The 23,044-nt window shown below is 41.6% G+C and overlaps 1 protein-coding gene across 5 annotated transcripts in view; it reads right to left on the bottom strand.

Moving 5' to 3' along the window:
• The window catches only part of UTRN (utrophin), a gene marked incomplete at its 3' end in the record, with an annotated part of 456,405 nt that overhangs the window by 109,404 nt on the left and 323,957 nt on the right, over positions 1–23,044 (bottom strand). For all 5 annotated transcript variants that reach the window (XM_080941517.1, XM_080941518.1, XM_080941516.1 and 2 more), the window contains one exon: positions 21,645–21,801. In XM_080941517.1, the coding sequence (XP_080797643.1) occupies positions 21,645–21,801 (157 nt within the window). The remainder of the gene's footprint in view (positions 1–21,644; positions 21,802–23,044) is intronic.

Genomic DNA, 23,044 nt, shown 5'->3' with positions numbered 1-23,044 from the left:
AGAGAAGACATAAAAGACAGTCCCCAATTATCTTAAAATATAGCCTGTCCATCTCTCACGCTGAGGCAATTACAGTTTTTCCCTGGTGAGGTTTTCATGCAAATCTGGGACTCCCAGAACAACTTATCTCTAGCACATTTATTCTTTTAAGTAGAGATGAACTTTCACCCCTACTGCTATAAAATGTTTGGTGATTAAGACTCTAATTGATAAGGGTTTAGAGAAGACGCCAACATGTAAATATGTCTCGTGCACTATTTTAATACTAACTCACAGCTGCTGTTGTCACGATTAGCCTTTAAAATCCATACACATCTTCAGGCCCTAATAATTTGTTTATAGAACAATTCAGTGGCTGTGCACTATAAACATGCAAGGGTCTTTTTTTCTCCGGAAAATATTTCTCCTGAAGCTTGTAGAAGCAACTCCTTCCTTTCGGATATAATTAAAGGTTTTAATAGTGTTTGACACAACGCTGTTAGGATGGGAGGCTATCTGGAGGCTAAATCATCATCTTTTTATGCTCAGTAAAAAGGGAACCAAGTCTACAAGTACCAGAATAATCATCATACAAAGATGGTAAAGATAAACTGAAGAGAAATATGGAGCTCAAAGTCAAAAGGGACTGCTACAGGAGGAGAGAGATGGGGACAGCCAGGACAAAAACACTTAAAGGTTATGTGACTTTTAGACCATGGACAATTATTATCTGGTATGTTAAAAATGAAAGTAAAACCACACCCACTCCATAAAATAAGCTATCCACAACCCAGTACATGTAAGGATCCAGGTGGGAAGTAAAACTTTCTCTAAAAACCCACAGACACATTTACACATACTCCCTAACACTTATCACACCCAAGCCTGACAGCACAGTGAATGTAGGTTGTACCCCAGAGTATTAAATGGTCATGTTAGGGAACACACAGCCTTCAACATTCCTGCTCACAAAATGCAGCTCAAGGTGTCCCAGGGTCTGACACTGATGAAACAGGGCAGATCATTTTTTCTGACATGTAATGTTTTGATATATGAAAAGAAAAAAGAGAATGAAAAAAGGATTTTTTAAAAATGTGTGTATGTTTGTGTGTGTGTGTGTGTATATATATATATATATATATATATATATATATATATATATATATGAAACTGACCCATATTTTTTAACAAGAGATTATTATATCTTTAGGTGAGAGAGACTTAGAGATTCAAAAGCATTCCTAATAGTCACTTCCAAAACCACTTGGAAATGGTGGTGTGAGACTTTCACAGTGATTTATATTTTATAAAGGGTGAATTTTTAAAATATTTTCAATAATCAAGAGTACTGATTCCCCCAAAGCTGAGTGTTACCAGTTAATACAGAGGCAGTGAAGATTCATAAAATGATACCCTGGGCTCTGCTGAAACTTTTCTTTCAGCGGGGACATGGCAGAAATGTAACTGTTTAAATTCAAGGTTCGAAAAGAGGCAAAGAGCCTAGAGGACTATACCTTCCTTTGGGCCCATCTGACACACAGAGTGTTCCTCAGAGTATTTTAGAGACATCACTAAAGGAAAACCAGGACAGACACTTTGAAAAAAAAAATGGAATAAACTAAGTCTTGTGAGAAAGAGCAGACACAGTGTTGGGCCTCAGGAAAAAGAAAATGCTCATGGGGAGATGTTCCAGAGGGGAAGCTCCAGGTGCTGTGTTGGGGACCGTGGAAGAGGTCATCCCAGCGACTTAAGAGTGTGCATTCCTGCTTGACCATTCAGTCCAGGGTGTGCCCTGGAAAGTGCTATGGACGGATGGGGGACAGGGAGAGCTGCTCTTAAATGTACATTTAGACTCTCACAAGTCCAAATAGAAGATAAATGTTTGTCTACAGAACAACTACTGTGAAGACAAACTGATCGATTCCCCCACATGGCTAAAATGTTATCAATTATGCATGAAGACTCTCACAGGAAAGCAATTTTGTTGGCTGGCTGTTTGCTGTGCTCAGAAAGCTCTCTCCCCAGATAGCCACACTGTAGATACTTCCGACCATTAATGCCTTGTAGATGGAGGTTTGCACAGCCACACTACCATTACAGTGCCATTCACCTTTCCCATTCCCTGCATTTCCTGTTCCCACTACTCTGCCTTTGTACTTGGTACTTCTCAAATCTATTATTCAAGGACAGAATGTATTCCCCTTTTTATGTTTTATTTCATTCCTCTTTTCCTCAGATACCCCGTAAATTCTCTGGACTTCTGGATCTCATACTATAGGAAGCCGCGCATTGGTCCAGCTCAGAAGTGCTTCCTCACAATGAGGGGTGGGGTGGTTAGGGGGCTTCATCTGAGTCTTACAAAGAGAGAAAAGTTCTTCCCCCAGAATAAAAAATTATGCACCAGCCTTGAGAGGAAGAATTCCAGTATGTACATGAGAAGAACCAAACAGCATTACCACCCATACAAGGCGGTGTCTAAGGTTCAAGAAGCAGGCAGATGTGGAGGAAGAAGAATGTGTGCCTTTGTACCTCTGACAGTGCATGATGGGCAAGCTAATGAAGAACCAGGCAACTGGGTTAGGAAGTGACTACAAATTCACATAGTTTTCTTAACAATATCTTTGGGTCTTCTAGACCAATAAAAACCAACTCTGAGTGTTAGAGACTCTTCCATGCTTTTTCTCAACACATTACTCTACAACCTGCCAAAGGCGGGGAAATCACCCTGCATTGAATTCTTGTCAGGGGGTGTCTGGTGAGCTGACTGGATAAGCCAGAGAAAGAAGTTTGGCAGGCAAGGGCAGGTGGGAACCACCCTAAGTAAATGAAATTCGGGGGCTCTGACCCTGATACCATCTCTCGCCAGTGTCCTAGGGAACCGCATTCAGCCTATCTGCACATACACCATTTTGTGATTCAATTTGTCCTGTTTTAATTTTACTTAATTGCATTCACAAGGAGATTTGGCTTTCAACGGCATTACACATCTAATCACCACACCTTTTACCTCTCCATTAGACATAAAAGAGAACCTGACTCTTCCTAAGCACCTGGAGAGCATGATTGATAAGGTAATTAGAGTCCGAAGAGATGTTTTGTATACAAAGGAGCATCCAGTTTCCAGTATCACCTGTCTCATTTGGGAGCCACTTAAATGAGTATAAGATAACCTAATTGGAATTTTTCTATTTTAATGACTTTATATTTTTACTGAAAACAACCCTCTTTCTAAACAATAACAAGCTTTGGTAAAGTTGTGGGGAACTGGACCCTCACACACTGTTGGGAGATGGCAGAATCATACACCATTTTAGTTTGGTGGTTCCTCAAATGCTAAACACACGGTTACCCTGTATCCTAGATATCTCATGGCCAGAAATAAAACACCTGTACAGATAAAAACGCACATGTGAATGTTCATAATAGCATGAGCTCATAGCCAGACTGAGGGACCAAACAAACATGCATGCACTGATCAGTAGATAAGCAAAAATATAACAGAGCTGCAGAACAGATCTTAGTGAGGAAAACGAGTTCTGGACTAACACAGGCTACCACTGCATTAAACCTGACAAATGTTCTCAACGAAATGAGTCAGGCAAAAGCCTGTGGTGTGAGATTCCATTACCACAGCCGGGTCTACAGAGAGAAGAAGTAGATCAGGAGCTGCCTAGGGTTGGAGACCTGAGGGGATGGAGGTAGACGGGATTTCTTTTTCATTCGAATAAACTTCATTACATGGAATAATAAATGCAAACCAAGACATGAGTGGTTTTAGTCCTTCTCTTCCTGAGAAAGTTGATCAGCTCGGTGCGAACATGTCAGTAGAGAAATTCTGGGGGTGCTCCAGTTGGGTAGAGCACTCTTTCTGTTTTACTTACAACCTGCCCATTTTAGATTGGCTTGAAGGCACTCAGCCACCCAACTGCTTAATCAAAGAAACTCTATCAGGCCATTGCCACACTGGACAGCCATGCAGTAAGCTTTGAAGTCACTGAGTCCTTACACTCTGGGAGCCTGAGTCTCAGGACCTTAGGATGAGGAACAGTCAATGTGGGGGATGCAAATGGTAGATATATCCGTAGGAAGATGGAGGGGAGATACTGGTACTCAGGGGCAAATGATAGTTTGCTATTAGGGAACTTCACAGGCACCTTTTAAATGAAAGCTTTGCGAGGAGGGGTGGGGAGGAGAAGAGACCTAGGTCATTTCTAACCACTTAAAGTGTTCATCTTAATTAACTGCGAAATATTTACCCAATTTTTGAGAGTTTTAGAGTTTAGTGAGGCAGGGCAGGGAAAATAAAACAAAAGAAGCTGTGCAGTTACTATTTGGGAGGAAAATGAATTTTCTCTCAACAGGAGAGATGAGATGAGACCTCCCATCTCATAGAAAGATGGGGGGGGGGGCTTCTGAACTATCAAAGGCTAGGATCTGACATTGTGAGCTGTTTCAGTCACACACTCTTTCAGGAGTCAATGAGGTGAGGCCTCATTTTAGCCTCTTCATGGTACTTTTGCTTGCTGCACACCCATTTTCAATTTCCTTCCCCAAGTTGTAGACGATGGCCAGACTCTATGTGTTTGCTTTGAGGCACCTAGCTGTTTCCGGTTCCCAGATGCTGCCTCTTGGGGGTCGCTCACAGCACTCAGACATTGGAGCTACTGAGGGAACTATACAAGTTTAGTAGGATAGATACTTCCTGCATTAAGGACAAGGGCGTGGTTTACAAGTTTACTAATTTGGCTTTGTAAAATATCTACCTACCCCACGTGATGTGGACAGAGGATGCAGTCTAGTCAGCCCATCAAGGCTTCAGCAACAGCAAAGCCAAAGCTAAGGCTACACACTGCCTTCCATTCTTTTGAAGGTAATGAAATGCTAACCTTAGGAATCGATGGTGGTCACGTGACTCTGTAAACAGACCAAAGGCTGAACTGTACAATTAATGGGTAAACTCAATGATTCGCAAGTCTCTTGTTCTTAAACTGACAGCATAAAAAAAAATCTTGAAGGTCATGTTTCTTTTTTAGTTTCACATGCATGCACACACACATGAACAGAAACATACACATGTTAATATATATGAATATATATAATAGTGTGTATATGTATGTGTGTATGTGTAAAACAGATCTCTGGGGTTTATCTCTGGGGTTGATTATATTCAATAACACAATGGATCTTCTCACTCATTCTGGAACACTTCCTACCTTGCTGTCTGTACACCTTGTACGGCTATACACCCTGCATTAAGTGGCTAATGAAAATGGAGAACCATACTCCATCACTTGGGGACAGGAGCAACCATGTCAGTTTAAGAGGAAGGCATAATCCATTATTTAAGCAATATCGTACGTAGACAAACAGGAAGACCAATGGATTGGGATTGCTAACATTCACTACAGCTGTTCAAAGAAAGCATTTCACAGGCTGTGAGGCACATCCAAGTGGGTACTGCTTAGTGACAGGTGAAATTATGCCAAGTGAGGGACGATCAGCCATGTTCCTCTGGTGACAATGTTTTAGAATCTCAGTCTTTGTGTTTGCCAGGAGAAATACCCGGCCAACATGTGCTTCCTTTTCTTGCGGACACCTGGTGACTTTGCCACCCAAAGCTCAGCCACTAAGCTGGAAGCACACTCATGTGGCAGCTTGACACGTCCCGTTGGTACAGTCACCACTCATTGGTAGTGAAGTCAGGTTGGAATGTGTCTGTCCCGTCCCCTGCTGTCACAGGTACCCATTGCTATCAGTGTGCATAGAGTATGAGGACCTCACTAGATCCAGCTCTGCCTCTAGAGCTATGAGGGAAGTGAACTGCTCTTATCTACTAGTTCAGTCCCAAATACTGTTATAGCAAGCGTAAATGAACTAAGTGCCCAAAATAATCTCCGGCACAAAATGGTATAGTGAGAAATTTTAACTTACATGTAGGAAACAAGACTCAACTGGAACAAGGAAGAAGAAAACCTCAAAATAACTCAAGATAAGTCCAACAAAAGAAAGCAGAAACTGGATTTCAAAGCCTGAATGTTCTAGAATGTTTACTAGACCTCATATGCTCCGGAGTCAACAACAGCAAAGGGAGAATACAAAAATTATGTTGTGTCCATAAAAATGAAAGTCCACTTAGCTGGGTACAGTAGTCTTAGCTCTCAGGAGACTACGACAGGAACATTGCAAGTTCCAGGACAGAACAGGCTACCATGAAAACTTGTCTTGTGTGGAGAAGTTCTACTGTCTACTGTACAGGGCTAGCAAAGTGCCATAGAGTTTTTCACCCAAATAAGAAAGTTAAAAACACACTATCTCGTACCAAATATAGAGGGAAAGGTAGACATAACCACAGACCATGTGACACAGTCTTAAAGGGGGAGAAGAGCAGCAGAATGTGACAATTGTCACCAGACAGAATTTCCTCACCCCTGGTTGAACAATTCAGGCAATAGTAAGACAGGGGAGAGATAACTTCTTAGTTGTAGATGACGGCACCCACTTAGACTCTCAGCACTGGGAGGTCACTTCGAGGAAAGCCACACGGTCAGCACCCAGGTGAACTGAATGGCAAGACCCTGGCATGGAAGGGAAGAGAGTCCTCTTCACTGATGCATGGTAAACTATTGCTGTGCTGACAGGGTTTCTTACGCTCCAACTCCTACATACACCATTAGAAAACCATCGCTAAGCTGTTGATGAAAGATCCTGGCTTATCTTTCTAAAGAGAGCATCATTTTTCTTAAAGATTCAGGCACTTAAATTAGCAAAGAGGCTGTGGCAGCAGCTGAATTGGGAGAGGGCTCGCCTCGAATGCACAAGGTCTCCTGACCAATCCCCAGCTCAGCATAACCTGGGTATGGTGACACACTCAGCAGGTGGAGGCTGGAGAGGCAGAAGTTCAAGGTCACCCTCAGCTACACTGCAAGCTTGATATTCACCTGGCATACATAAATAAGTCTGAAACACACACACACACACACACACACACACATGTTTTTAAATCTGATATTTGGTAAATGAACAGATTAAAAGGATGACAAAGGCATAAAGGGATGACAAAGAACCAAATGACCTTATGTGTACTTCATCCACTTTTGCATTTAACAAGTCTTTACTGAGTGAATGGAACTGAGGGCACACAAAGAACAGAAAATAGTGCAGCAGCTATGTTGGAAGACGGGAACACTGCAATGAAGAAGGGATGGAAGAAAGGCTGCCAGGATTGGAAGGTACCATTCGGCACTTTGGCAGGCAGTGGCGAGTTAACTTTGTAGACTCCAAGAAAGAACATTCTAGGACACAGCATGGTTCTGTGATTGAAATCACAGCAAGAAGCCAGCATGGCTGAGCCCAGTGTGGGAGAAGAAAGAGCAAGAGCTAAGACAAGCTTGGAGTGTGGGAGGCATAGAGGACCACACGGGGCCCTTGCGTGCCTTCCCGAGACTATGTCTATTACTGTGAGTTCAATTTATGAACAGGAACATACTGGCTGCTGTGCTGGGAACCCCACAGTCAGATGAATGGTGACAAGTGGCCAATTTAGATTCTCTATCTTGACAAGAGAACTTAAGACACCCTAACACATTAAATAGGAAAGATGAGGTCCAAGGTATTATTGTTATTATTATTATTTTACCTAAGCAACAGAAATGACATCTCTACCAAGTGAAATGGAGGCATCTAGATGAGATGTTTTAAATGTCAACTCTATAGTGCTTTCAGCTTGGCCATAGGGTATTCAACAGTAGGGTCCCTGTAGAGGTGACACATCAATGCATTCACAAATCTGGAGTGGCTGGCCGGCAGATGGAATCTAAAACCAGAAACGACTACTTATAGAGACAACGGCATGGCCTGGCTCCTGCTGAATCCCAGTTTTACAAGAGGCTGGAAGAGTGGACCAGAGAAGGTTAGAGAAGGAGCTTCAATGAGGGGATGAGAAAAATCAAGATGGCAGGATGCCATCTCTCTACAGGTCAAGTAGAGAGAACCAACTGTGGTTCAAAGCCCAAGACTCAGGCAACTCTAACATCCACAACAAGTTACAACTAAAGGCACATGACTTAGTGTGAGGACCATGGCTGACCTGAGGAGAGAGACAATCCCTGAAATACATTTTCAAGGGTCTTTTATTATTTTAACACATTATGGTTTATATATGTTGAAGCATCATGTACTTTTATGTTTTTGTCTGTTAGGCTGGCTAGTTTTAATTAATTAATTAATTAGTTAATTAATTAATTAATTAATATTTGAGACAGGGTCTCTCTGTGTAGCCCTGAATGTCCTGGAACTCCTCCTGTAGACCAGGCAGGCCTCAAAAGCACAGCAATCTACCTGACCTGCCCCCTAAGGGCTAGCTAGGATTAAAGGTATGCATAACTAATACCTGGGTTACACAAATGTTCTTGATGCAAACAGATCTAACTACAAAGCAGCAAACTCCTAAGCAAAATGAAACTACAGGGCCACCTATGTGAATATTTGGAAATCCAATACAGCAGCAACGCATTCAACAAAGCATGGAGAGTCCTTCCCAGGACCTGGCACTGGGGAGGTCATACGGGTGCCCTCAGTAGCATGGGGCATCTGAACTGGGGCAGGTTAGAGGCCATCAGTATGGCAAGCAGGCCTCTTTAACCTTTGGTTCTCAAAAGAACTCCATGGTTTACTGGAGAAGAGAGATAGAAAAAAAATGATACAAACATAAGAATCTGCTAGAATATAATTTACATCCTTCCTCCTCCCAACTTGCTTTTCAGAGCTAAATCAGCATGTATGGATCTAAGTCATTTTGTATGGTAGCAAAGAAGGCCAGAGAGTCGTTAAAGTTGATTGCACTAATAAAACTAAAGGAAAAAATAAAAGAGAAAAATGGGATTATGTTTCATTGGTATGCAGGCAAAAAAAAATCTTTTAATTCTCCTTCATAGTGCACAGTGCCATAAAAGTTTTGGTTAATGTCCCTAAATGATCAGCTAAATGTATAAATTCATTTTGGTTCCACCCCACCGACATCAAAAATAAAGGCGAAATCGGAATACTAAGTATGAATGCTAAGAGCAAGACAGGACTCTCCACTTGTCACAGTAACAAACCAGTCTTTTCTTTCACTGTTGAACACAGAGAAACACACATAGACAGACAGACAGAAACACACACACACACACACACACACATACACACACGCACACATGCATGCACATACACAGACACACACCTACATTCCTCGAATTTAACAAATCCAATAGTAGCTTCTCTCATCAGGTGCTAACAGTCAAGTTCCTTCTCTTTGAGTTTTGCTCTCAGTATTAGGCTAAAGCAGCCATTTTCAATCTGTGAGTTGACCCCTTTGACAGAGGTCACCTAAGATCATCAGAAAACACAGATATTTATGATTCATAAAAGTAGCAAAGTTACAGCTATGTTGTCATAATAAAATAATTTTACACTTGGCAGGGAGGGTCACCACAACATGAAGAGTTGAGACCCTCTGGGCTATAGGGTGGAAGGAACGCAGCACACCCCACCGAATACAAACTAGTCTGAGAAACACAACCATTGACATGCAGGATCTTCACAGCAGTAACCTGGATAACATTCTTGAAGGACTTCTTCCTTTATGGACCCTCTACTCCAGGGCTTCTTAATGCCTTTCCTTATCAGCCACAGCACACAGTCATAAGATTCTATGCTCATGTCCCTACGACAGGGCTTTTGACAGTGATTAGCTTCTTGTGAAGCTCAATCCTGCTACTAGGCAATGTGTTCTGCAAAAATGCAGGATCCCCTAGTGAATCATGTGTGCTGAGTATCTGTTTTAGTTAGGCTTTCCAATGGTTGAGAAGAAACACCATGACCAAGGCAACTCATATAAGGGACAACATTTAACTGGGGCTGGCTTACAGGTTCAGAGGTTCAGTCCTTTATCATCACGGCAGGAAGCATGGCAGCATCCAAGAAACACAGTGATAAAGAAGGTGCCAAGAGTTCTACATCTTGATCCAATGGCAGACAAAAGATGACTGTCTCTGGCTAGACTTGAGCATATATTAAGGACCTCAAAGCCCACCCCTACAGTGATACACTTCCTCCAACAAGGCCACACCTACTAATAATAGTGCCACTCCCTGGGCCAAGCATATCCAAACCATCATACTACCTAACACAGGATGTCAACTACCCAGACTCATCATGGAAGCTGAAAGAAGCTGAAAGAAGAAATGAGCTGTCACACAAAATTGTCACTAAGCAACAAAAATCCTAGAAGTAGTTCACCTGGAAGCAGATGGCTGGTTTCACAGAGACCATTTCATGCCCAAGAATGGCCACACTCTTTAGTTCATCACCAGAACTAAAGCTTCCCCCTGTCCCCCTGTGTGAGCTCCAGCTCTTGGGAGTGAAGCTTCATCTATAGCTCCCAAACGTAAAGACATGATCACCTGTAGCCATGTGAATGGTTAACAGGGAATAGGGATGGCTCCTTCAGAAAGCTGATTCAGGCTGCCTGTGGGTAACTGCTCTACCAATAGATGGAGAAGGAAGGGACAGTGGGTTTCTGAGAAGGAAAACAATGCAGTTGCAAATTTCACAGGGGCACTTAGAATTTTTCTTTTTAACTTTAGAACAGTGGGGTGAAGGGGTAGCACAGTTTGTAGAGTGCCTTGTACACTCGAAGATGTAAGCTTGTTCTCTACAACCTACTTTTCAAAAGGTAGGCACAGTGAGGCCTATGCTTGTAACCCAGGAGGGAGGGGAAGCTGCATGAGGCCCTGAGGCTCACTGGCCAACCACCCAAGCCAGTGAAAGACTGTCTCCAAAAGATGAAAGAAAAAGAAAAAAAAGAGTTGGGGGGGTAGGAAGAAAGGAAGGAAGGAAGGAAGGAAGGAAGGAAGGAAGGAAGGAAGGAAGGAAATAAGGACTTTCTGAAGATTGATACTCAAGGTTGTACCTAGCCTCCGCACGGATGTACGCCCAGATGTGTATAATATACATGCATGGGAGCTCCTCAGCCCAATCAGAAAATAACTAATTTTACTACCATAGAAAAATTTAATAACACACAGCAAGACCTCGACATTACGGGTTTATAGGCAGCCTCAGATTAACAGAACTGCAGCACACACACATGCAAATGCACAGAGCCCAAATTTAACAAGGAGGTGTTGATATTTTATTTTCGTTGTAGCTTGGGTTTTTGAGAAAGGGTCTCATTGTATAGCCTTGACCAGCATGGAACTCACTGTGTAGATCAGGCTGACCTCAGAGCCATAGAGAAAGATCCATCTGCCTCTGGTTCTTGAGTGCTGGGATTAAGGGCATGTGTGTCCACAGCTGGTGGAGGTTTTAAAATGACATTAGAATCTGTTACTTTAATGAGTAAATTTTCTTATGTATCTTGGCAATTTGGCTTAAGGCCCAAATGTCCCGATTCTTACCTAATGAGGTCTGGATATAAAAAATTACATTGAGTTATGCAAAGGGTAATGTAACCCTGAGGGAAAGACACACACCAGGAAATTATACCTGAATCATTCAATTTAATCGTTCTTTGTTTGCTTTTATAAAACCAACATGCACTTTATTGGGAAAAGCGTGTTAGAGCTCTGATAATTACCTATGCATAACTCAGTATTTACATCGTTGAGAAAATAAAGTGCAAATTGAATATTCAAAATTGCATATGCAACTGTAGGCAACTTTTGAGGATCTGAAGTTAATTCCTGGCACTGCATATTAACACTCTGCACACTGTAGGTGCTTCATAAGAAACCACTGACTGGAGGACGTGTTGATGGTCAAGTTGCATATGAACCATCTGCTTTCTAAACGCTCAAAGTGAGGCAGAAAAGTAATTAATTAAAGTCATTGAGAAGAATGTTCAACAATCTTCACTCATTTTGTAAGCCATTAAAAGTTATATGGGACTTATTTATTTCAATATTTCAAAGAATTAAATACACATATATATGAGAAAATTGACATGAATATGTTGTCACCTAATCTGTAAAGTCTAGAATATGACTCTTAAATAATTCAACAAATTAATAGTACATAGGAAGGACAACACTGTTGGGCTATGTTAGATGGTTGATTGGGGGGGTTCAACGCTGTTGGGCTGTGTTGGATGGTTAATGGGGGAGACAATGCTGTTGAGCTGTGTTGGATGATTAGTAGGGGGGACAACACTGTTGGGCTGTGTTGGATGGTTAATGGGGGGAAACAATGCTGTTGAGCTGTATTGGATGATTAGTAGGGGGGACAACACTGTTGGGCTGTGTTGGATGGTTAATGGGGGGACAATGCTGTTGAGCTGTGTTGGATAGTAAGTAGTGGAGGCAATGCTGTTGGGCTGTGTTGGATGGTTAATGGGGGAAACAACACTATTGGGCTGTGTTGGATGGTTAACAGATATTAATGGAATTGTATTTCCCTGAAACACCTCATAGAATTTAGATAGAAGTGATCAAAACCTCCAACAGGTTGTGGTGGTTAGTTTTAACTTCCAACTTGACACAGTGTACAATCAGCTTAGAAAACATTTCAATGAGGAACTGTCTACCCCCAGTCAGCCTATGGGCAAGTCTATGGGACATTTCCTTGATTACATTAATTGATGAGGGAACACCCAGCATGCAGTGAGCTACACCACTCCTTTGGCTTGGATTCTGAATCTCTGAACAGTAAAGAGAGGAGTAGTAAGCTTTCTTGCATGAGAGCATTTCTCTCTACTCTTGATTGTGAGTTAGATGGAACTCACTGCTTCCAGTTCCTGTTACTTGACATCCCCTTCCCTAAAATGATATAACCTGACATTGTGAGCTAAAATAAACTCTTCCTCTATCAAGTTACATATTTGTCAGGGCATCTGATCACCGAAACTGAAACAAAATTAATGCACAGATTCTCAACAACTACAAGAGAAAGCACCAGCTTTCACATGCTGAGCATTCTACTTTGTACCCAGTCTCAGGCCAGACAGTTCATCAACAAGCCCAATAACATTATTATCAGCACACCACATCTTCCAGAAAACTAGACATGATCTGGTATTTATACTAAAAAGTAGAAGGATTTCCATCCATCGATGGCTCACACCAGCAAGGAGAGACAGGTTCTAAGTTGGGGACTTCAGTCCGGCTCATCTTCTTGCGAACCTTTTTCTATTTCTCCAGGAACATCAACCTCAGTAGCTACTTTATATATTGTAGAGTACAGGTAGCTGTCCTGCTTTGGAGCATAGTTATGCTATGGGTGGTTTTGTGCTTTTTAATGGTTTACCTATAGTTGCAAGGTTTTTGGACAAGGAGTGATTTAGATATGTTCCTATACTAGCTTTCTAACTGGAGATCTCAGAGCCAAATTTTAAATGGATAGGATTTTCTTTGGATATATCCAAACAAACCACAAGAATGGATCTCTGGTGAACAGGAACTATTAAAATGTACCACAGAGGTTCAGAGGCCAGGTTTTATTGCTCTCTGGACACAGGCACCAACTTTAATATATAAGGCATTCAGTGAATAGTATACATGGGGCATGGGTGGTGAACGAACTGGGAATTCTATTATCAAAGAAATGCTTTGGAAGGGTATCATTCATAGTTATGTGTGTGTGTGTGTATATGTATGTATGTATGTATGTATGTATGTATATGAGAATGAATGACAGAAAGCTTAAAAATTTATTTTAATTAGAAATATGTTTAAAAACTTTATCAAGAAAATTAAAGCCTAAAAAGCAGATAATGAGAAACAATAACCAAAGACAACCATCCCCTCCCCCAAAACCACCAATCTTGTATTTTATAATAGAGAAACCTAAAAGAGAAGGGGGAAAAAAAAAACCCAATGCATTTTTCACCATTCTAAAGACATATTTGTAAAAGTATTGTTTAAAATAAAACCATTCCAGGTTCAGATTGGGCCTGCACTGTAATGTTACAAATAAAATGAGTTCTAAGCCCTTTAAAGAGGAATTTGGAAATAAACGTGTCCATGAACTCAGTACCCATGGGCAACAACCAACAGGAATGGGTGCCAGCCAGCAACCAGGGGAAAGCACATGAATGGGCATGTCGCAGGCCTGCCATAACCCTTTTCTGATGGCTCTCTTACTTTACAGAGAATGGAAACACACAGGCTGTGTGCCCTGCACAAAACATAGGCTGTGTCTGCTCCATTGGCTTAGAATCCACCAAGCACACAAGAGAAATACGATGAGAGTCTGGGAAATGAAGGGGCAGAGATGGCCACTCGGATTTCATCAAACTAAACTGTACTCCTCCATTTTCCTCTGAGCAGTGAACATGTCCTTGGGCTTCTAACAACTGGTCAGTCTAAGTCACAGGTGTACACACAGTGCGTATTTTTTTTTTTTTTTTTTTTTTTTTTGGATAGGAAGAATGTGAAATGGGAGAAAGGGGACTTTTTAAAAATTGTTGCCTGGCAACACACCTGTAAGGGGCTAACGTTAAGGCAATTGCTTGACTCTGCTGTAGTTCAAATGTCAGAGATTTTTCTTCCATAAGAAAGGTGAGAAACTTCAGACAGGTCTTAGGCTTCAATTTGCATCATCTTCCAGAGGATTGCACTGTGGGATGTGGGATATTTCATTGCACTGTGAAACCTGAAATTTTGTTCTTTACTGAAAAAACCTGTTTCTAGTTGTGGTGTGGCTCAACCCTTAGCACACACCCTCTAATCCACAACAATGAAGGTAAAGTTTGCTTGTAGAAGGAAACACCCATGTTTGAAATGATGGTTCACCGAGTGGCAGACAAAATGACGAATAAGAGAAAGATTTAACAGAACAGGATATGTCCAAGCCTCAGGAGAAGAGAGAATAAAAAGAAGCTACTTAGGGAGAAGTACAGAGAGGGGGCATGGGGAAGGAGGCAGTTTTACTGGGAGACTTTTACAGAGACAGATTAAAGAAGGAACCACCCAGAAAATGAGAAGGATCCAGAAAATTAGAATATATTGATAAAGTTAGTATGAGCCCAAGCAGAGCAACTCAGTAAGAAACTGAGAGAAGCAAGATTAGGCCAGCCAGAGAGCAGAGAGATCTAAAATGGGTGAGTATACTGAGTAGTAAGTCACAGAGGCTGAAAAGATAAGATTGTAAAGAAGCTAGAAGTTTTCAGGACCAGGCCTAGGTTAGAGGCACTAAGCCTCCAAGACAAAAATTACAGAAGAATAAAAGTTATATTGCCAAGATAATATGACTGGACACTTGGGCACTAGCTGGTGGTACTTCAGACCCAAGCTCTCTGTGCAATGGAAAAATCTTCGTTTGCTAACTTGACACACTTGGGAACTTACATGAAGGAACCGCTTCCCTCAGACTCTCTTGTAGGTATGCCTATTGGCTATTTTCTTAGTTGCTAATTACTGTAGGAGGACTTGTTCCATTGCCTACCCTTAGGTAGTTGGGTCTGGAATGTCTAAGAAAGGTATCTGAGCAAGCAAGCAAGCCAGTAAGCAGCATTCTTCCTTGGTCTCTGCTTTTGTTCCTGCCTCTCAGTTTCTGTCTTGAGTTCCTGCTCTGGCTTCCCACAAGAGATGATAGAGTATAACCTGCAAACCTTTACTCACCCAAGTGCCTTAGGAAAGCAATGGAGAAGCAATCCAGGGCACTCTGCTTCCTTATCTGCTAAAAAAGACACAGGGTGCTTATGTTACCCTGCCACAGGCAGGGACCACTCATCCCACTGTGAATTTTGCCACGTCTTTCTCAATATGAAACTGAAAGTCAAAACAAATCCCTCTTCCAAGAAATCAATTCTGCTGGACAAAGAAGAACCATCCAACACAACAAGTGGCACGCTTCTTTGAATTATGCTGAAATTGTCCTAATGCATCACGATTATGTTTTAATTCTAATCATGTGCACTTATATTAACATAAACCGATAATTATTATGCCCATCAGCACCACATGTATAATTACATAATTTTAAAAGATGGCTCTTGGTTGTTGGGAAAGAAAGCAGCTTTTGATAGAATGCACATGGTTATGTAAAATGTGTATTCTGTTTTACACATTTTACAATGTGTATGTACTGCCCTATGGTGCTTTACGTTTTTGAACATTATTTCAATGGGAAAATTCTGCACAGGAGGTGCACCATGGTTGGAATGTTTATGTTTCCCTAAAAGCTGCAAAGCTATAGTAGAGTAGGAGGCAGAGGGCTTGGGAGGGGAAAGATAATGAGGGAGGAAACATGGAACTCCCTCCCTTAGGAAGGAGCCCATCCCACCACCCAGGACCAGAGAAAGCCACTCTCTGAATCAGAGCAGGTTATCACCAGCCAACAAATCTTCCAGTTCCTTGATCTTGGGTTTCCAGCCTTCACAACTCTAGGGAAGGAATGACTGATGTTTCACAAGCCAGCCAATATTTTGCATTTCACTATAATGTCTAAATAGTTACCCAGGATGACAGTGACAAAGCCAGCTGAGAAGTGAAGGTTTTCTCAGCTCCAGGTCCTCCCTTACCATCTCCTCAAAAGCGACGCCTGCTTGCATCTCCCATCCACACTATCGAGCATCTAAGCAGAGGCTGCTTCTCCTCACCCCACCCCTGTGTACCTGCACCCAATGTCAGCACGGGTTCCCAGCGGATTGTCGACCCAGCACGCTACGCTGTGCCCCACACCAAGGCAGGCATCAACATGCCCCTAATTTTCATACCTCTATTCTCAACACAATAGCAAATGGCACAACCTAATGTGGGAGAAAATACGGGAGAATCAGGTTTAAGCCTAATTTCTCCTCTTGAGGTTTTTCCTTCCTGTGTAATTCATAGGGGTAAAGCCTGGTGGGATGTCAATTATTATACTTGTGAACGAATGTATAAAGGCCCCCCTGAGTAAACCAGCGGATCTGGCAATCTTTCTGCATCAGCAATGATCAACAGAGAATCTTTCTGGTCTGCATCATAGCGTATTCTAAAGCAAAAGAAATAAGCAGTGATTTGTTTCTATTAAACCTTATGAATTATTCTTCTCAACAGATGAATACCAACTGCTAATTTAGTAGAAAATATATCATTACATGCAACATTAGTCCTTAAAGTATTTTACTGTTCACCTTTTCACCCTAGCAGAAGGTCGGTAAAGAACACTGTTTGGAAAAAAGGTGGTATTGGGTCCACTATAACATCACCCATCAATCTAAGCCAGGGAAGTTGATACTGGAGAGAATAAAGCACCCGGGGCAGAAACAAAAGTGAAAACATGAGGATGAATGTATCCACACTGCTGGGAGTGGTGCTGGGAGGCAGACACAGTTCAACACACATGACCCAAAGAAACATGCGAAATGTCCTATCTAGGTTAGAATCTTCTATGGTGCCACCATGGCCGGTCTTTCTCAGCGTCACCCTTTTGACAATGGGCTTGCCCTCCTCTTCACGTTGATCCTGATATCTACACGGATGGTACCACCACCACCATGGCTTCTCAAAGCACCATCAGGTCCTTAGCCAAGAGCCTTGCTCCAGACCCTATTTGTATAAATCACTTTCGTGGAAAAACACCTAGCATTATCATTTACAGTAGCCTGCCCTATAGACGTCCTTTCTTTATCTAACACCTACTTCCTTTACAAAGCATCCACACACACCAGTCTCCCACCTGGAACCATCAGTCAGCCCAATGGGTAATCCATGACCATCAACATCAAGTCATCCTATAAAGCTGGCCTGTCATGCTATGAAAGCATCCTAGCTTAATTTACTTTTAACCCATGTTGAGGCTATTTTCTACCTCTGCTCTCTTCAGATCTACACATCTTTTTCCTCCTACGCCTACCTAGTACTGAGACTGAACCATGGGCTTTGTGATACTAGACAAGTACTCTACCACAGAGCTACATGTTCAGCACGCCTTTATATTCACTTGATGATCTTGGCTTTCATTTCATTGATAGTGCTTTCCTGTTTCCAAACTCAAACCCACCAAACCCCTCCCACCCATGCCTACACATTTCATGTATTTTGCTATTAAGATGGCTCAACACCCCCCATCCTCCTTCGAAAAACCAGCTCCCCGGTCGTTTCTTCTACTGCCCTTCTCTACTCATCACTGACTTCTCTCTGCTTTCCAGGGTCATTTCCATCAGCCCAGAGAATAATTCTCCATCTTTATAAAATGATTATTGGATTCCCTATTCCTGCTGCGCATACTCCTTTATACTCTGTTCTTCCTTGTAGGACAAATTCTCAAATACATTTCTGTCTTTCTGCTCATAGGCTTGCTGGAATCTACTCCAATCGTGCTTCAAACTCTATCCTGCCACTAAACTCAGCTTTGTTCCAGGCAACAGGACTGACTGCCTTTGGGATGAATGATGTTCTGTCCTCTTTCTACTCAATTCCTCAGCCGTACTAGATCCTTGGAGGCACAACGTGCCCTGCACAGTACTAGTTGTCACCCTAGACCCCGCAGTCTGCCTGCTTCTGCACTGTGATCTCGGTCTCATCTTCCTGACCTATACAATTTGGATCCCTCACTCTTAATTTCTCACAAATCATTTTTCTAACCACAGTCACTTCCAGAGGCTTCAGCCAATCCTGTAGCTGATCTATGCATGACAACTTTGTCTTTTCTCTAACTCTAACCTTTATTCTAATTTCCAGTTTTGCATACCCAACTTCCTACAGGGCATGGGCGGCTTATCATGTCAAAACTCAATTCTTAATTTTTCCTCCCCTTCTACTTTTTCAGAAGTTCTCTCATTGTTCAGATGATAGTTCTGCTTTCTGTTGGCTTTGTCCAAAATCATTTGCTTTATGATACGCTGAGTCTCCCCCTTTCATTGCCTGAATTCAAGGTAGCCACTGATCCTGTTTTTCTCTTTTTTAATTATTTTTTAAAAATTAGCTACTTTTTGTTCTTTTTACTTTATACCATCTCAGTCAAGAACTGGGTTTTGAGTTATCTATTCATTTTTTTTTCAGATTTATTTATTACCTTTTATTTTATATGTGTAAGTGCACGTATGTGCAATATACTACATGTCGGGTACCTGTGGTGGCCAGAAGATGGCATTAGATCCTCTGGAACTAGATTTAAGTTGTGGATGGCTGTGAGCATCCATGTGGATGCTAGTAACCAACCCTGGGTGAGTCTTCCTAACCACTGAGCAATCTCTCCAGCATCTTCCTATATTTATTTTGTACTTCTGGGAATGACTCAAGAGCCTTGCCCATGATGGAAGCATTCCACTACTGAGCAACACTCCTGGCGACCAAACCTTGTTTTTGTTCAGGGATGACTCATCAGTGACAGCAATCACACCCATATCAGAGTAAAGTATCTGACATCATTACCAGCATCATCATCAGCATTATCTCCATCAGCACCGGGGGCTAAAGAAGAGCCCAAACAGTGCTGTAAGGCACAGACAAACAGACCCCAAAGTTAAGCAACAGAGCCGGGAGGGAGGCACAGTTCAGGAAACAGTCAGGACTGAGCCGACAGGGACTGTTGTGGTGAGACCAAGGTTCTGTGAGGAAAATAATATTTTACTTAAGGCTTGAGTTTTTATTCAAAGCTAGCGAGACACCGTTGGCAAGCAGGATTTGTCACACACGTTGGATGCTAAATATTATTTTAAAAACTTGGTATTACTTGATTTCCTCACCAATACCCTGAGCCAAGGATCGGAAATAATTGTAATAGAGAAGAAGGCGGGACCATCAGGTGGATCTACAAGGACAGGAAATAATCGTAACAGAGAAGAAGGCGGGACCATCAGGAGAATCTACAAGAATAGTAAATAACCGTAACAGAGAAGAAGGCGGGAACATCAGGAGGATCTATGTGAGTTTGGGCGCAGCCTGGTCTACATAGCAAGTTCCAGTTCTATGTAAAGACTCCATCTCAACTGAGGGTGTGGGGGGGGTGGGAAAGAGACAGAGACATACAGAGAGACTGAGAGAGACAGAGACAGAGAGAGACAAACACAGAGAAAGACAGACAACAGTGACTTTGTAAAGTTACTAACTTAAAATCCACTATTATTCTGTAGTTCTGTAGACAACAATATCTCTTTCTACCTCAGAGTTATCTGTCATGTTCTCTTTCTACAGAAAGAGTAATTTTATTCACTAAGCACGAGGATTAAAATAAAATTCAAGGTCCTATCAATATCTGTTGGAACATCTTAAGCAATAGACGGCATCTTCCCTGAGAAGCATGTATCCGTGTTCATCTTTCAATTGGGAACAATGCTGTATTAAAATGTACAGACTTGGAATGAGAATTCACACTGCATATGGGTAGGAAAAAATACAACAGAACTAAATGTTACTTAATATATGAGAAAAGAGAATAAAAAGACATAAATAAATTAATGGGACTTGGACTAGGAGAAGATATTTAAAAATCTCAGGGTAGAGGGACGTGTCAGATGACATCAGGTTTAATTGCTCACTGTCAGAGTGAAAAACGCCGTGTGTAGAGGTGGATATCTGCGCAGAAGAAAATGTACCTTAAAGAAAGACCTAAATTTAAGAAAATAAGACATAAAATTCTCTTTAGTTTCACACTTCATTTGATACAAGACTGAAATCTGCCCTACAGATTTTCCCTACTTTCATTTTAATGAACGAGATGATTTAACCTCCAGCAAGCTAGAAAAGGGCTCTATGATTGGGCTACATGTAGAAAGAGTATCGTGCGTGTTGTATGGATGTATCACTTGTCAATAAAGAGACCGATGGCCTATAGGAAAGGGTAGAATAGAAGGTGGGACATCCAGAGGCAGAAAGGATTCTGGGATAGAGCCAGGCTAGGAGAGCAGTGTTCACCCAGGGAGAGAACAGATGTGTGAGCAGAGGTAGCCAGTCCCATGGTGGAACTTAGATTAGAATAAACGGCATATAAGTTATGAACTGGTTGGAAAACAAACCAAAGCTCATGGCCTACGTATTTGTAGATATATTTTGAGTCTCAGAGTCATTATTCCAGGATCTTGGGGCCGGGAGGAAAAGCTCACATTTTACCGCTATATCCTTAGAACCGCTTCGAAATTTTATTTATATATTTATTTGTCTACTTGGCACAGGGTCTCAGCATGTCACCTTTGCTGGCCTCAAACTCACACAGATCCACCTGCTTCTGCCTCCTAAGTGTTGGAAGCAAAGGCATACCACCAGCCCCAGCTCTACACTGAAATTCTTTCTGATGCTATAACTTCTGCACTCCTGATTAAGTTACAATTAGATGTAACAGCAAACACACCCCTGTAACCCTAGCACTGGGAGGCTGCAGCCAAAAGATCAATACAAGGTTGAGATTAGCTTAGGTTGCATAGTAAGTGTGAGGCTGGACTAGGCTACAAAGGAACATGCTACCTTTAAAATGCATGCATGCAGACATCCACACATTCATGCAAAAGTAAAGGGTAACTTGTCAAGTTTTTTCCAAGATACTGATAGCCAAAGAAATCTACTAGAAAGTGAGATGAAGTTCACAATAAACTAGAAGCAGCATTCTCCTTTAGACGGTTGAACTACGAACAACTTTAGTTAAATGTGAACAAACCATCGGACCAGAAACAAATGAAAGCAAAAAAAAAGCAATTAAATAAGATGCCCAAATATCCACAACTAGATACCGAAGAGAAGGGAATGCAAGCAGGCACACAGCACCCTTACCTTGCACTGGTCGTATTGCATCTGTAAGGCGGGAACGTCCCCTCCAATGGGCATCTGTTTCTTAAGCTCTTCATCTTTCATATTGAGCCATCTGATCAGCTCTTCAAGAGATGCCAGCAACCTGTTCCATTTCTCAGCACTGGCCTCCAAATGGGCTCTGTTGACAGATAAGGATGAAGTTTCTCATGAAGTGCCAGTTGCTAGCAACATATTAAAAAGTGATTCATACTCCTGTGACCTAATCACCATGTACATGTATGTATACATATAATCATCAAGCAATACTCACATCCAAAAAAAAAAAAAAAAACCCAATAATAACAAAACAAAAAAAAAAAAAATGGAAGACTTATCTGTGGTACAGAAAACATACTCTGTGAGAACCAGTTATTCAAAACAACTATATTATCCAGACTATGTCTGTAAGACTTAAATACACAAACCAGGTTCTGGTTGTTCACATACACTATACAAAGATTAAATGAACAGATTCAGATAGTTTTCTCATTATTATTGAAATACATAGCTAGAAGAAGAAACAAAATGTAACGCATATGGAACCTCTGGAGCCTGGTTGGTGTCTTATGTCTTTAATCTCAGCACTCAGGAGTCAGAGGCAGGGAGATACCTGTGAGTTCAAGACCAGCCTAATCTACAGAGACAGAGAAAACTAGTTGAGCAGAGGATAAACAGTGAGGGCTTGTTTCAAAACAAAGCAAAAAACCCAAAGAGGGAAACACACACACACACACACACACACACACACACACAAAGACACTGGTTACTAACTAACTTTAATGTCTAAAATATTTATTTAAAATGTATTCATTTTTCTCTCTAAATGAAAAAAAACAAATTAATCTTATTTTTTTAAGATTTATCTTTCTATTTTATTTATATGAGTACAATGTAGCTGTCTACAGACACAGCCAAAGAGGGCACTGGATCCCATTACATAAATCTGATTCCTTAAAACAGTAACTGAGGACAGGGAAGCTATCTACCAGGGTCAGCCACTATTTTCTCTCAGGCCACTCAGTCATTTCCTGTGCACCTCTGATCCACTTGTGTTTCTGTCTCAGTGTGCACACTTTTCCTAGAGGTATCATAGCAAGCATCACCTCACTGGTCACATTTAGGTGTTATTTCCAGCGATCCTCATCCAATGATTATCATAAATCTTGGTTAAAAGTTCATATAGCTCATCTCTAGCTCACACAACAGTAACCAGGGTCTAGCATCCACTATTCTAGATGGGTAGGAAAAGCTGGTGCCCTGGGTTTGCTTTAGAATACCAACCACAGGCCTGTGTTCACATAGTTACTTCAAAAGCTAATTATCCTGTCCTCTCTTCACAGATGCGTTGCCATCTGGCTAATAAAACCAACTACTCACACTTG

This window comes from Micromys minutus (genome assembly GCF_963924665.1).
Source record: "Micromys minutus genome assembly, chromosome: 30".
Classification (NCBI taxonomy): domain Eukaryota; kingdom Metazoa; phylum Chordata; class Mammalia; order Rodentia; family Muridae; genus Micromys; species Micromys minutus.
Note: the sequence above shows the minus strand (reverse complement) of the source record. Positions and strands in the feature narration are given on the sequence as shown.